Raw genomic sequence first — 15348 nt, forward strand, 5'->3', positions numbered from 1 at the left:
GAGCAGCCCGGAGTTGAACCCTGGTTTTGCTAAGTTCAGCTAAATAACGTTATTTTTTTATTTAATTCGTTTTTTCATTTTTTTTTTCATGAAGCAGTAAACTGGTGGCTCAGGTGGTCTCAAGGCCCCACAGGAAATCCAGGAAAAACATAGAAACAAGCAATGTAAGTTATGGTTATGATAGCAGATTTGTCAAAAATCAATCTAGATTTGCATATCTGATCTACTGAAGATTCCTTCAAAATGTTCAAAATACTCAAATTGTTCTTCAATAAAACCCTATAAATAATCAATAAATGAGAATTAGTAGAATAATTGCTCTGACTGCAGTTTGATGTCTGTGTAAGGGGAAGGAGTGGTAATAAAAAGGATAAAAAGTCAAAAAATCTCAATTCACACATATTACAAATGTCAGATTTACACTTCACTGGCTGATAAAATTTTTAACCTGAAAAAATAGTAATATTTCTTGCAAGATCACCCAGTATAAATCAAATATGTGAACAAACAAACAAACAAGTAAACAAGAATTAATGTCAAATCCATTTACTTTTGTTTCATAAAGTTCAGTCCACTGTTGTTTTTCAACATCAAAGGAAATATTAGAACATTCTACCACACTATATGATCACATATCTTTGCAAAATTCAAAGTGTTTCCACACATGGTATTGGAACGATGGCTTGATTATTTTTGCTGTCATCACACATGTGTTGTCCGCTGTGATGGAACGTAGTTGTTTTTACCGTATTGTAAAATAAACCTACTTAACCTCAATCCAAATGGTATTTTCCAATATCGATCATAATAGTTTTTTTTTTTTTTCATTTTGAAACAATTTTATAATGGTAAAGGCCAATTTGATTAACAACTTGCCTTAGACAGATGGATCTGGTTGGATCATGGGAATATAAATCGATTCATTGATTAAGTCCATTAATTGTTACACTCCTATTTCCTCTTCCCCAAAAGCTTGCAGTGACACAATATAATCAGAATAATAAGCCAAACGAATTCTTCGTGCCACCATTGCGATTGACATTCCAACAAACTTAATCTGATTTGTGCAGACATGCAGATAAACTTAAGTTGAGCTTTCATAAACACTTAGTTAAATGGTTAAACTAACTCTAATAAATGTGTTTTTGAAAGCTCCGGAAATACAGAGAGACCACTTTGATTGACAGAAAAAGAATACGATGGTTAAAGAGCTTAAGGTCTGATTGTGCTCACCTAAGCATTGTGCTTTTACAATCCAAACTAAACTAGTTTTAAAATGGTCTTGTATTAAAAATGTTCAGTGTGTTTGACATTTGTCTATGGCCACCATCTGACTTAAGCCGCCATTGTCACATGATAAGCCAAAGCTTCATTGAACATAAATCTGTTTAAAATTTTATTTTAAAGTACTTTTCCTATTCAATCTATTATTCTTTTAGTACCATAAAAAACTAGTTAAAATCAAGAATCACTTAACATTGTGAGCTTTTTAAATAGCAGCACTGAAGTAAGGTATGTAGACTTTGTATGTAGAATTCTAAGAGTCAGAAGATTGAGAACAAACAAAAAGTATGACTGAAATAACACAAAATAGACATTGAAATACTTAAAAGAACAGAACACATTTATTTTTTCCTTATGTGTTCATGTTTTCATCAAAACAGCAGTGTGGTTGTGTCAAATAATCATTACCAGTTTATGCTTTATTGCATAAAAGTATTTAGAAGAATTTTGGTTTGCATCACTAAAAATGCAGTAATGGGATTTTTTTTTTATAAAAAAGAGAGATGTTCCAGGAACTGCTAAGGCACCATGTGAGAACAAGAAGTTAAGCAAGTTACAGTGATGATAGCGCTACTTTACTTGTCTCTGATTGGCTATTAGGTGGACAATAAGATAATAAATGCCACCTCACGTTCACATGGAAGTCTGTATTCCTGTAAACATCTATGGGAATGAAAATGGCACCATTATTAACAGGGCTGTTTTTCATGGGGCTACTGTTGGCTTGTGACACAGCAGGGGAAGATGCTTCTGACTGTCACGTACTGGAGAGCCCGGAGCTTCCCCTGCTGTCTAAAGACGGAGATGTGATGATCGGAGGAGCCTTTTCTATCCACAGCAAAATTGCACAACCTTCTCTTTCCTTTACAGAAAAACCAACACCCTTCACATGTTCCAGGTACTACAATTTTGAGCTTTTTGCTGAATCAATTAACCTAGCAGTAGACTGGAAGTCTTTTAAACTCAAATGCTTTTGTTCCAGCATTAACCTCAGGGAGTTTCGATTTGCTCAGACAATGATATTTGCTATTGAGGAAATAAACAAGAGTAAACATCTTCTTCCAAATGTATCTATTGGATATAGAATTTATGACAACTGTGGCTCCACTTTATCTTCAATGCGTGCAGTGATGGCTTTGATGAATGGCGATGAGTTGTTGATAGAAAAAAATTGCTCTGGTCAGTCAGCAGTACATGCTATCATAGGAGAGTCTGAATCCTCGTCAACTATTGTGCTGTCACGCACCACCGGACCCTATCAAATACCAGTGGTAAGAGAAACATGTCAAATGTGTACTGTGTCCAGTGCATTCACTACTAGAACTTTCTCCATCTCTTTTACAGATAAGTCACTCAGCTACATGTGAGTGTTTGAGCAGCAGGAAGGAGTATCCCTCTTTTTTTCGAACCATTGCCAGCGACTTGCATCAAAGTCGAGCTCTAGCTCAGCTGGTCAAACACTTTGGCTGGAGCTGGGTAGGAGCAGTGAACAGTGACAGCGACTACGGCAACAACGGCATGGCCATCTTTCTTTCTGCTGCTCAAGAGGAAGGAGTGTGCGTGGAGTACATTGAGAAGTTTGACAGGGCAGAGCCGGAAAAACTCCTCAAAGTGGTGGAAGTGATTCGAAAGAGCACGGCTCGGGTCATTGTTGCTTTCCTGGCGCATGTAGAAATGAACAACCTGCTGGAGCAGTTAAATGTGCACAACATCACGGGTCGACAGTTCATTGGTGTTGAGGCCTGGATCACTGCGGACAGCCTTGTAACTCCTACCAGCTTTAGTGTGCTGGGAGGCTCACTCGGGTTTGCTGTGCAGAAGACCAACATTAGTGGACTGAACACGTTTTTGGTGGAAGATTTCTGGGAAACAGATTTTCAGTGTGAGGAGAACCACATTGATGTTGCTTCAAAAAGCTGCAAAGAAAATCAAGATTTAATGAAGTTAAGAGATTACAATGATGATGTGGAAGAGCTAAGATACTCCAGTAATATATACAAGGCTGTTTACGCAGTGGCCCACTCACTGCACAGCATCATGAAATGCTCAGACAGTCAGGGGTGTGACAAGACTTCTGAAGTTAAACCGTGGCAGGTAACACAAACCCCTGACTACACTTTTCAGATATTACCTCCTTAAACTATTGTAATTTCTTACAACAGGTTATAGAAGCTCTGAAGCAGGTGAACTTCATCATCAAGAATGGTGAGCAGGTGTGGTTTGATAGCACAGGGGCAGTCCTGGCCAGGTATGAAGTGGTGAACTGGCAGCAGAGATCAACTGGATCTGTTCACTTTGAGCCAGTTGGCTACTATGATGCTTCTCTGCCTCCTGGACAGAAGTTTGTACTCAACACGGAGGCTATAATGTGGCCTGGAGGAAGCACGAAGGTACACATTTCAAATGGTAAAATTTGGTTTTCATAAAAACAGTTATAAAAAAACATTCAAACTCATAACTCTTTTTGTTTGGAATAAAGTTGCCTGTATCAGTATGCAGTGAAAGCTGCCGTCCAGGAACTTACAAAGTCCTTGAAAGAGGAAAGCCAGTATGCTGCTTCCACTGTTTGCCATGTCCAGATGGGGAAATCAGCAACAGCACAGGTACCTCAAACTTGAATTGCGAGAATCTCCATGCAAGGTTTTCTTTTTATAGTATTTGCATTATATTAAAGTCGGAAATGCTTTGGTCTCTCTTTAGCCAGTTTGTTATCTAATATCAATAATACTAACATTATTTTTGTTACAGATTCTAATGACTGCAATCAATGTCCTGAGGAATTTTGGTCCAATCAAATCAGAGATGCCTGTGTACCAAAAAATGTTGAATTTCTAAGCTACACTGAGGACATGAGCAAAATACTGATGTTTTTTACTCTGTTCGGTGTTGTCCTTACTGTAACAGTGGCTGTTCTGTTTTTAATCAACAGGGACACTCCATTGGTAAAGGCCAACAACTCTGAACTGAGCTTCTTATTGCTTTTCTCCCTGTCTCTGTGCTTTCTTTGCTCTCTTACCTTCATAGGCCGACCAACTGAATGGTCCTGCATGCTGAGACACACGGCTTTTGGTATCACCTTTGTCCTCTGCATCTCTTGTATTCTTGGGAAAACAATAGTGGTTTTAATGGCCTTCAAAGCAACACTTCCAAGCAGTAATGTGATGAAATGGTTTGGGCCTGTTCAGCAGAGACTCACTGTTTTTTCGTTAACTATCATACAGGTCATAATCTGCATCCTATGGCTCACAATAAATCCACCCTTTCCCTTTAAAAATATGAAAATCTTTCGGGAGAAGATTATTCTTGAGTGTTCTCTTGGGTCATCTCTTGGCTTCTGGGCTGTTTTAGGTTACATTGGAATTCTCGCACTTTTATGCTTTGTATTGGCCTTTTTGGCAAGAAAGTTGCCAGATAATTTTAACGAGGCTAAGTTTATTACTTTTAGCATGGTAATATTCAGTGCAGTCTGGATCACATTTATCCCAGCTTATGTTAGCTCTCCTGGAAAATTGACTGTTGCTGTGGAGATTTTTGCAATTTTGGCATCAAGCTATGGCATACTTTTTTGTATATTTGCACCAAAATGCTATATTCTTGCACTAAAACCTGAACTGAACACAAAGAAATCCATGCTGGGTAAATCAAAATGATGTTAAAAAGCATGTAATGCCTTTTCTTTTAAAATTACACAAAACATTATCTTTAGAGTCACTTGTACTGTCATATAAAGTTAAACAGTAATGTTCTGTAAATAAAATAAATATAAAAAAAAGACTTTGTTTTTGTGATTATCCTTGTCAGGGCCGCAGAGACTGTTGGTTTTTAAAGGAAGGCTTAAGACCTACCTTTTTAATCTAGCTTTAGGTTGACATTTAGGAACTTATTTGATATTTTTTGTTCTATTTTTACCAATTTGATATATGTGTAAGTGTATATATTTTTTTATTTTTACTCATTTATTTTTTATTTATTTATTATCTATTTATTTATGTTAATGTATTTATTCACATTTGCCATTTTATATTCATATGATGGTTTATACAGTATATGTTCTTATTTGTTTTTTTGTTTTAAATCTATTTTAACTTTTACTTTTTTTATTTTTCATTTTAGTTGTAACTTCAGTGTTTTCCTCAGAGTGATGGCGAACCAGTAGAACAAAATTATTCTTGCACATTTTTTCTACGGAAATACAGTAGTCGACAAGTCATGGCCAACACTTACTACTTTCACACCAATTGTGTGCCCATTATAAATGCCTCACAATACACTCATATGCACAGGGATGGTCGTTATTATCATGATGTCCCTCAAGGTGGCCTCACAAACCTCAAGGTAACTGCAAGACACACCTGCACTCCCTTTAATATGCACACCTTTCTATGACCCTCCACAGCAAGCCAAAAATACCCTACAGGTGCATGTGACTAAGATTTTACTTGATAAAGAGAGAATCAGAGAGTTGAACATTTCTTTAACCAAAAAAATTATTTGGTTGTACACTTGAAATCAGCAACCTTTTCCATCAGCCACATTTGACATCCTAAATTTTTAAACAGTAAAGCAGCTTTCTGTGTGCCTCTGCAAATTATTTAAAATTATTCTATTCATTAGGTTACTTCCGGTTAATTTTTGGGTGTGGGTTTTTATGTAAATAGTTGTGTTTGATGATATTATAAAGGACTTCTTAAACAAAAGGTTGTTTTTTTTTCAATAATTTATTTTCATTTTCAAGTGTACAAAATCAAACAGGCAAAACAAACAGTTCAGGTGCTCTTTAGACCATTACAATACAGAATGTAAAAATGCAAGTAAATAAACAATTGCCAGTTACATTCCATTCAATATTTATTTAAAAGGCCGTCCAAATAGGACATAAAGAGAAGAAAGAAAAATGCAGTCCCAACACAGAGATAAATAATTTCAACTTTCTTTAAGTGATTTAGAAATGGTGTCCAGAGTTTATAGTGAACATTAACTGAGGCAGTCCTGAAATGGTGAATTTTTTTCCATGTGGATGAGAGATAGCATGTCAGTGAGCCACACTTTAAAGTATGGAGAAGCCGCAGAATTCCACTCTCGCAAAATTTGTCTTTTTGCAATCATCAACCCAAGTTCTAGTGGCTGCTGCATTATAGTTGGGATAGCTCTTGTACGTAAGCAGCCAAAAATGGCATGCTCTGCACCGGGTGTAATAAAGCAACCATAGGCTTTGGAATACCAGTCAAATATTCTGTTCCAGAAGTCAGCCAATGAGGGACAAGACCAAAAAGCATGAGCCAATGTGCCTTCAGATATTTTACATCTATCACAAATGGGAGTAACTGAAGGATATATTTTGTCCAACCGTACTTTGGAGTAGTGGAGCCGATGAATGATTTTAAATTGTATGAGTTGGTGTCTGCTGTTAACTTCTTAAACAAAAGTTAATGCAAATATAAAACGTCTTAATCTTAAAAAAACAAAAAAAAAAACGGCATAAACCTTTACCAAAAAACACACACGATGCCCCCAACACCCCACCCCCCGCACCCAGTTTAAGGTAACATAAACTGCTATATGATTAGCACGCTGAATATGAATACAAACTTGGATTGATGCTAATGTTTAGCAATGAAGCAATGATTAAGTCTTCATCAAAGTACCACACTAAAATAAATAGGTGTTTCTAGTTTATTACAGATCCTTTTTGCATATTTTGTTACAAATATACGGAGCCTTTGTCCTGACATTACGATATTAAAATATATCTTGTTCCCACAGATTAATATCTTGTTCCCTCAGATTAATATCTCGTTCGTACGAAATACTATTCCGTTCCCACAAGATACTTTTCCGTTCCCACAAGATACTATTGCGTTCCCTCGAAATACTAGCCCGTTCCCTCGAAATGATTAACTCGTGCGAACGCAATAATTAATCTGTTCGAACGCAATAATTATTCACGTCATAAGTCATTCACCACGCGGATATGCTCTCTGTACGCCGACGAAAAGCCGCTTTCAGCGGTAACTTCCGTGTCTCTGTGACCCACATTCGTTCAAAAAAGGAACATGAAAAACAAAATGATCACTTTATCACTGTCTCAATGAATATAAGAAAAATATCAAAAGATTTATGATAACTAGGCTGCTTTGTCATACGATAGCTCCTGCTAGGCTACTGCTAGCTCCGCCGCAGAGCTCTTTGATCTATGCCGGCATTTGGGCAACTGGCTGGTCGGTTGACAGACAGACAGCTGATATTGTAGTTTAGGGTCGAATTGGAATAATAATTCAATTCAATTCAATTCAATTTTATTTGTATAGCCCAAAATCACAACAACAGTCGTCTCGATGGGCTTCGAAGTAAAACATGAACTTAAAAGGATCACGAATACAAAGAGTTCAATAGGAAAATACTAAAATGAACTAACAAACTGACTATGCTATACTGGCATCCCTGCCCTTGGACCCCCCCTTCGCGGTAAGGAAAAACTCCCAAAAATAACGGATTCCGGAAAAAACGAAGAAACCTCAGGGGTGCCCACATGAAGGAGGGATCCTCCCCCAGGACGGACAGGCGATTTACCAGAACTCTTAGAGAAGAATTAACTTATCTAAATCTATAATAACATATATAAAAGTCCAGCAGACGAGCTTCATCCAGCCGTGGTTGTGGGGACAGTCAAAGGCGCGAGTCGAGCCAGAGACAGGAACCACAACCAGGTGTAGGAGCAGGAGCAGAGACGAGGTACTTGGTCAGGTACAGAGCAGAGACGAGCCAGAGATGAGCCAGAGGCAGGATCCACAGCCAGGTGTAGGAGCAGGAGCAAAGGCGAGGTAGACGGTCAGCAACTGGAGCACGGATGAGCCAACTGGAGTCTGGAAGCACTCCCACTCCCCAGGAGGGGAGAGGAAAAGAGGGACAATACATGAATCGCACTGTACCAAACAGAGGCATGGAGAACTAAATGATAAATTATGATCAAGAATAGAGGAGAGGAAGGGTAGAAGTAGAAAAGAAAAGAGGACAGAACCCCAGTGCACCATAGTTACCCCAGCTTCAACTTAGCAGCCTTTTAAAAGAAATAATTATTAAGTTTAATTTAAACAAATTAACATTAAGTTAAGTAATCTCTAAATACTAACTAGTCTGACAATAAGCCTGTCCAAAGAGGAATGTTTTCAGTCTAACTTTGAATGTAGAAACTGAGTCGGCCTCTCTTACATGAGCTGGGAGCTTATTCCATAAGACAGGGGCTTGGTGGCTAAACACTCTACCTCCAACCGTACTTTTACTAATTCTAGGAACCACAAGCAGTCCTGCATTTTGCGAGCGAAGTGTTCTCATTGGATAGTATGGGACTATGAGGTCCTTAATATAGGATGGGGCCATTCCATGTAAGGCCCTATAGGTTAACAGGAGGATCTTCAACTTGATTCTGGAATCAACTGGGAGCCAATGGAGCGAAACTAACACAGGAGTGATGTGATCTCTTCTGCTAATTCCTGCTAACAATCTTGCTGCTGCGTTCTGAACAAGCTGGAGACTTCTTAAGGAACTCTTAGGACACGCTGCTAACAAGGAGTTACAGTAATCCAGCCTCGACGTAACAAATGCATGGATGAGTTTTTCAGCATCACTCTTAGAAAGTATATTTCTGATCTTAGCAATATTCCACAAGTGAAAAAAGGCAGTTCTACACGCCTGAGATATGTGAGCCTTAAATGATAAATCCTGGTCAAATAAAACCCAGTTTCTAACTGTGGAATTGGGGGCTATACTTATGCCATCCAGGGAGACTATCTGAGCAGACAGAGTATCTCTGAGGTTTTTAGGACCTAGTATAATGACCTCAGTTTTTTCTGGGTTCAAGAGGAGGTAATTAATTGTCATCCAGGTCTTGATGTCACTGATGCAGGCGTTCAGTTTCTCTATCTGGTCATTCTGGTCAGGCTTCATGGATAAATACAACTGCGTATCGTCGGCATAACAATGAAAATTAATGCTGTGTTTTCTGATTATGTTTCCTAGGGGTAGCATATAAAGCGTAAACAGGATCGGTCCCAAGACTGAGCCCTGTGGGACTCCATAGTTGACTCGAGTGCACTGAGAGGAATGGCCATTTACATTAACGAACTGATACCTATCGGACAGATAGGATTTAAACCACTGGAGAGCAGATCCTCTGATCCCTATGTCCTGCTCTAATCTATGGAGTAAAATACTGTGGTCGATGGTGTCAAAGGCTGCACTGAGGTCCAACAGGACCAGAATAGAAAGTAGACCCTTTTCTGAGGCCAATAACAAGTCATTAGAAACTCTAACTAGTGCAGTTTCCGTACTGTGGTGGGGTCTAACCCCCGACTGAAAGTCTTCAAAGTGGCTGTTGTCCTGTAGGTGGCAGTAAAGCTGCTTAACTACAACTCTTTCTAGGATTTTAGAAATAAAGGGGAGGTTTGATATTGGTCTATAGTTGGCCAAGATGCTAGGATCCAAACTGGGCTTTTTCAGAAGAGGTTTAAAAACTGCATATTTAAAAGACTGTGGCACGTAACCCGTTTCCAGAGAGGCATTTATCATTGTTAATATGGGATCATTAATTAGGGGAAAAGTTTCTTTAAAAAGTCTAGTGGGAATTGGGTCTAACAGACACGTTGAGGATTTGGAGGACGTAATAATTGATGTTATTTCCGCTTGATCCACAGCAGTGAAGCAGTCTAATGTTACAGAGGTTTCTATAGATGCCTCCATTTCTACCGCTTCAGCCTGTTCTGGGCTGATAGTAGGAATAACTTGATTTAACTTATGTCTAATATTTGAGATTTTACTATCGAAAAATGTAAGAAAATCATCAGAGCTTAGAGAAACAGGAACATGTGGTTCTACTGAGCTCTGACTGCGAGTTAATTTAGCAATAGTGCTAAAAAGAAATCTTGGGTTGTTTCCATTCTCTGATATTAAGGTTGAATAGTACTGGCTTCTAGCTCTACGCAGAGCTTTTTTATAATTTAATAGGCAATGTTTCCAGATATCCAGAGACTGCTCTGACCCGGAGCGGCGCCATTCTCTTTCCAACTTACGGGTTTCTTGTTTAAGAGAACGTGTTTCAGCGTTAAACCACGGTGCTACTCGGTTTTGTCTAATGAACTTAGGTTTCAAGGGGGCAACAACATCGAGTGTACTCCTGAGGGCTTGTAAGGCATCATTAACAAAGTGGTCATTTATACTAGGACTGATGCTATGGGAGCTGGACTCAGAGTATTTTCTCAGAATATCACTAAGTACTGGCTGAACTGCGTGTTTAAACTCAGACACAGAACGGTCAGTTAAGGTTCTTCTAAGCTGTTTCTTATTCACTGGGGCAGAAGGATGTTCCAGTGTAAACTGGAAGGTAATCATAAAGTGATCAGAAATGATGAATAATGAATGATGAATAATGATGAATAATATTCAGGACTTGTATTTTATTAACTTTAGCAGTCAGTCGCTTTACACTCGAAGGCTATTAGGCTACATGCAAACTAACTAGCCGATCATGTATCCTGTTATTAATTTACGTCATAGATTTACAGCCCATAACTTCACATTTCTGTCTGTGTGTGTCTCATCAAATTGCATTGAAGACACGAAGGATGTTTAGAGAACAGATTTATTTATTTTAAAAAGCACAAAAGCATCCATCATATTCACGTTCATTCACATCATCCTGATGGTACGCCCTCAGTCCGTCATCTTGCTGCAAAAGCCGCTTCCTGCCGCTACTTCCGTGTCTCTATGAGCATTGAATAGGGGTAAAAATAAAAGCAAGAATGGTCGATCTGTTATTGTCTTGATGAAATTCTGAAAAATATCATATTAAGCTGGCTGCTCCGCCTAATGCACTTACCTTTAGGTCGTAGCATAACAACAAGAGCAGTACGTCACGTTTCCCAGAATGCTTTGCGGTCAATCATTGGTCTTGTTGTTACACCTGGGTTACAGGGACACGGTGATTGGCCAATGATGAATAACGTGAATAATTATTGCATTCGAACGCATTAATTATTGCGTTTGAACGCAATAATTATTGCGTTCGCACGAGTTAATCATTTCGAGGGAACGGGATAGTATTTCGAGGGAATGCAATAGTATCTTGTGGGACGGAATAGTATTTCGTACGAACGAGAAATTAATCTGAGGAAACAAGATATTAATCTGTGGGAACAAGATATATTTTAATATCTTAATGTCAGGACAAGGGCTCCGTACAAATAAATAAAATTTACGCCAAAGTTTATTTAAAGATAACCTGGAATAAGATACAACTCTGATTAAATGATTAAATAAATAATTAAATGATTAATTTAATTATTTGCACAAAAGGCTATTACATCTTTATTGGCCATGTAAGATTTCATATCTCCTTTGTGCTAACTTTAGGGCAGGAACTTATGATAACAGATAGTTTTTTACATTTAATAAATATTATGTGTATTTTTTTGATAGAATGAAATCAAAAGCATAAGGTTTTTCATCACGAGCACATTTTTTTAAATCTGACTACACCGTCTTAAAGTCCCACTCTGATCATCTTTTGATATTGTAAAGCGTTCGCAGGAGTCTTTTAATTGTGATTATACCATTTTTTACCAACATTAAAAAATGTTTCATTTTCTGGGACATAGTTTCTTCAGAGCCTCGGGAACTCGTGGGTGGAACTGTTAGTGCAGAGTAAGCCTATACCCTTTCCCATCATCTACGTGTCTTCATGCCCTCTCGCTTGTTTACAGCCCCTCCCACCACTAACCAAACATTACAAAAATGGTGAGCAATATTGGACCTATCCAGCTGTACAGTTTTGAGCTAGCTAAAAACAAGAATCAATAAATACAAAGTAGGAAAACAAAGACATACATCCAGCTATTTGTCTGCAAATGGATCTATCAGAATGGAGCAGAGCAGGGAGCTTATGGCTTTACTTTTTGAACAGCCTTAATGCGTCTGCTCCTGCTATGACTATTTTAATTAAGAAATACTCACAAATGCAACTTTAAGATTTAATTTTGTTATATGTGTCCTCCATCATAAGAAAAATCCCAAAGGAACATGTTAAAAGCATCATAATCACATTTTTTTTAAATCAGGCATAAGTGCATGTGTTACTTCAAAATCCATCCGTTTTTGTTTTATATTTGTTTATATATATTGATTTTAAGTCATAATTTGAGTCATTTAGAGTTGCTTAATCTAGTGGATGCTTGGTTCATTTAAACCAATACATTACTTGAGTCCCCCAGGCCATGAACTGATGGAACATTTTATGTCAAAGCCTAAAAATCGATTGCTTTATTAATTACTGCAAGTAAATCTACACTTTTAAAGATAACATTGAAAACATTTTTAAATATGAAGAACCACAGTGTGATTCAAAAAAACTCAACAATAGCCTTTACAAGAATGAATCATACAGTTCATTGGCGACTGAAGGCGTGTCTCTAGAATGTGTGCACCCATATGTTAGTAGATAAATGTAAGTGTTTGCCAAAGGCAGCTCAGAAAGCCTCAGTCTTCAACTTCTGTAGAAACTATATATTTATCTGCAAATAGAAGGATATGTTTTTTGAGACATGAGATTAGAAGATCTTAAACAATTGGTAAACATGTATGTCTATATATTTGTAATGTCATTGTTGGTAGTTATGGAAATCTTAGCAGAAGACGACTCTGCTGTCTGTGAAATGCTGGGTAGCCCTGAGTTTCCCTTGCTGTCTAAGTCTGGAGATATCATTATTGGAGGAGCTTTTTCCGTGCACTCTCAAATAGTAGCGTCTTCATTCTCCTTGAGTGATGCTCCAGATCCTCTGATTTGCACCAGGTATTGGCTTATTGTTTTCTTTTAGAATAGATACTTGGTTAAAAAAAAGATCAGCATAAATTTAAATTCTTTTCACAGATTGAACTTCAGAGAATTCCGTTTTGCTCAGACAATGATTTTTGCCATTGAGGAGATCAACAAAAGTAGCTCTTTACTGCCGAACATCTCAGTTGGTTATAAAATATTTGACAGCTGTGGTTCAACACTTCCTTCAACACGTGCAGCCATGGGTCTCATTAATGGACAGGAAAGAAGTTTTGGAAAAACCTGCTCTGGTCACTCAACTGTTCATGTTATCGTTGGAACATCTGAGTCCTCTTCAACCCTCGTCTTGTCACAAATTGCTGGAATTTTCCAAATACCAGTGGTAAATATGCATTTTGCTATTTTACTAATTCAAATCAGGCACTTCGTGTCAACAGGTTTTTTATGAATAGGTTTGGCAATATTTATTTTTTTATCTCTGGTATAGGTAAAATGTTGATCAAAGTCTGTCTAGTATCTTTCATTGTGTTTTTTCATTCAGATCAGCCACTTTTCCACATGTGCATGTCTCAGTAACAGAAAGGAGCACCCCTCCTTCTTCAGAACCATCCCCAGTGACTACTATCAGAGCAGGGCACTGGCTCAGCTGGTAAAGTACTTTGGATGGACATGGGTCGGTGCAGTCAGAAGTGACAATGACTATGGCAATAATGGAATGGCAACATTCATTGAAGCTGCAACCAAGGAGGGGATTTGTGTTGAATACTCTGAGGCCATAGCAAGAACTGCTTCCAAAGAGCAAGTTGAGAGGGTGGTCAGAGTAATCAGTAGAGGCACTGCAAGAGTTTTAATTGCCTTTCTGTCATATGATGAGATGGATGCTTTACTTGAGGCAGCTTTGAGTCAGAACCTCACTGGGTTACAGTGGGTGGGAAGTGAATCCTGGATCACTGCTCATCATTTGGCTACTATGAAATACTCAGGTATTCTTTATGGGTCCATAGGCTTTGCCATAAAGAAGGCAAAAATAGCAGGTTTGCAGGATTTTCTTTTACAGGTTCACCCAAGTCAGGACCCTCAGAACCACATACTGAAGGAGTTCTGGGAAGAAACCTTTGGCTGCAGTTTTCAGTCAGGTTTGCAAGACACAAAGCAGTGCTCTGGATCTGAGAGACTACGTGACATTAAAAATCCTTTCACAGATGTGTCAGAGCTGCGAATATCCAATAATGTATACAAAGCTGTATATGCTGTAGCTCATGCAATGCACAGCATGTTAAAATGTGGAGAAAACAGTGAAACAGTCAACGCGTCATGTACCTTGAAAAGCATTTTACAGCCTAAAGAAGTAAGAGGCTTACTTTGTAAAAAGCTATAACTATCTAGAAATATTCAACCTTACATTAGTCTCGTATTTTTGTGTTTTAACAGGTGGTGAAACACATCCAGGATGTGAATTTTTCTCTTGAGTCAGGAGAGAAAGTGTATTTTGATGAAAGAGGAGATCCTGCAGCAACCTATCAGCTGGTGAACTGGCAAAGGAACCCAGCAGGAGACATTGTGTTTGTGGTTGTTGGAAGTTATGATGCTTCACTACAAAACGGAAAAGAATTTACCATGAATGGACTTAACATTACATGGGTTACAGAATCCTTTGAGGTATTATCATCTAAGATGATTAAATACATTTAAGACTTGGGCCTACATTTGTAAATTGCTCTTCTTTCAACTTTCGTCTTTATAATTCCTTCATTAAGATTAATAGGAAATAACATGATGCAGTGCTTAGGGTGTAAGCAGAGCATTGTGACATATTGATCATACAGAAAAAATACAAGCACCATGGAAAACAGGACAAATAATTATGAACTATAAAGTCTGTCACTTTAGGAATTCAAACAATCATTATTGTAATTATCTGGTCATTTTGGCCTTTTTAATAATCCAATGTATATGCCATGTAAAATATTTTTGTTGCTCTTGTTAAAATGTTTGATTGTATATATGGGCTATTATACAAAGTTTTTCTTCTAATGTACAGTGATGTGCACATATAGGTCATTAATAACTACACAACTCCTTACATTTTGTTGCCATGTTAATGTTACACATCATCTTGTCTCAGATATCTGCATCAGAAAAAATGCTGAAATGTTTTTTTACTGTCACAGAGGCCAGTTTCTGTCTGCAGTGAGAGCTGTCCACCTGGTTTCCGACAGGCTATAATTAAAGGAAAACCC

The 15348-nt window shown here is 37.9% G+C and overlaps 2 protein-coding genes across 2 annotated transcripts; both read left to right on the forward strand.

Moving 5' to 3' along the window:
• The first annotated feature begins 1880 nt into the window (after window positions 1-1880).
• LOC101174763 (extracellular calcium-sensing receptor-like) lies at window positions 1881-5036 on the forward strand. Its single transcript, XM_004075615.5, has 6 exons — window positions 1881-2182; window positions 2267-2555; window positions 2629-3378; window positions 3447-3674; window positions 3764-3887; window positions 4033-5036. Exons 1-6 carry the CDS (start codon window positions 1950-1952, stop codon window positions 4932-4934), a joined length of 2526 nt encoding a protein of 841 aa, XP_004075663.3. The 5' UTR covers window positions 1881-1949; the 3' UTR covers window positions 4935-5036.
• An 8199-nt stretch (window positions 5037-13235) lies between these two features.
• LOC101174520 (extracellular calcium-sensing receptor-like) lies at window positions 13236-14639 on the forward strand. The gene is made up of 3 exons (XM_078930130.1): window positions 13236-13292; window positions 13650-14456; window positions 14583-14639. The coding sequence occupies exons 1-3, from the start codon at window positions 13236-13238 to the stop codon at window positions 14637-14639; spliced, it is 921 nt and encodes a 306-aa protein (XP_078786256.1).
• Window positions 14640-15348: the final 709 nt, after the last annotated feature.

Source organism: Oryzias latipes, chromosome 13, assembly GCF_053564925.1.
Source record: "Oryzias latipes strain Hd-rR chromosome 13, Olatipes_Hd-rR_3.1".
NCBI classification, from domain to species: domain Eukaryota; kingdom Metazoa; phylum Chordata; class Actinopteri; order Beloniformes; family Adrianichthyidae; genus Oryzias; species Oryzias latipes.

Excerpts from the sequence above, each read along its gene's own strand:
- LOC101174520 (XM_078930130.1), top strand. The coding sequence starts at position 13,236 with ATGATTTTTGCCATTGAGGAGATCAACAAAAGTAGCTCTTTACTGCCG. Across the intron at positions 13,293-13,649 it reads CTTTACTGCCGAACATCTCA|ATCAGCCACTTTTCCACATG; the intron begins GTTGGTTATAAA and ends TTTTTCATTCAG. Across the intron at positions 14,457-14,582 it reads GCATTTTACAGCCTAAAGAA|GAGAGAAAGTGTATTTTGAT; the intron begins GTAAGAGGCTTA and ends CTCTTGAGTCAG.
- LOC101174763 (XM_004075615.5), top strand. The coding sequence starts at position 1,950 with ATGGGAATGAAAATGGCACCATTATTAACAGGGCTGTTTTTCATGGGG. Across the intron at positions 2,183-2,266 it reads ACACCCTTCACATGTTCCAG|CATTAACCTCAGGGAGTTTC; the intron begins GTACTACAATTT and ends CTTTTGTTCCAG. Across the intron at positions 3,379-3,446 it reads CTGAAGTTAAACCGTGGCAG|GTTATAGAAGCTCTGAAGCA; the intron begins GTAACACAAACC and ends TTCTTACAACAG.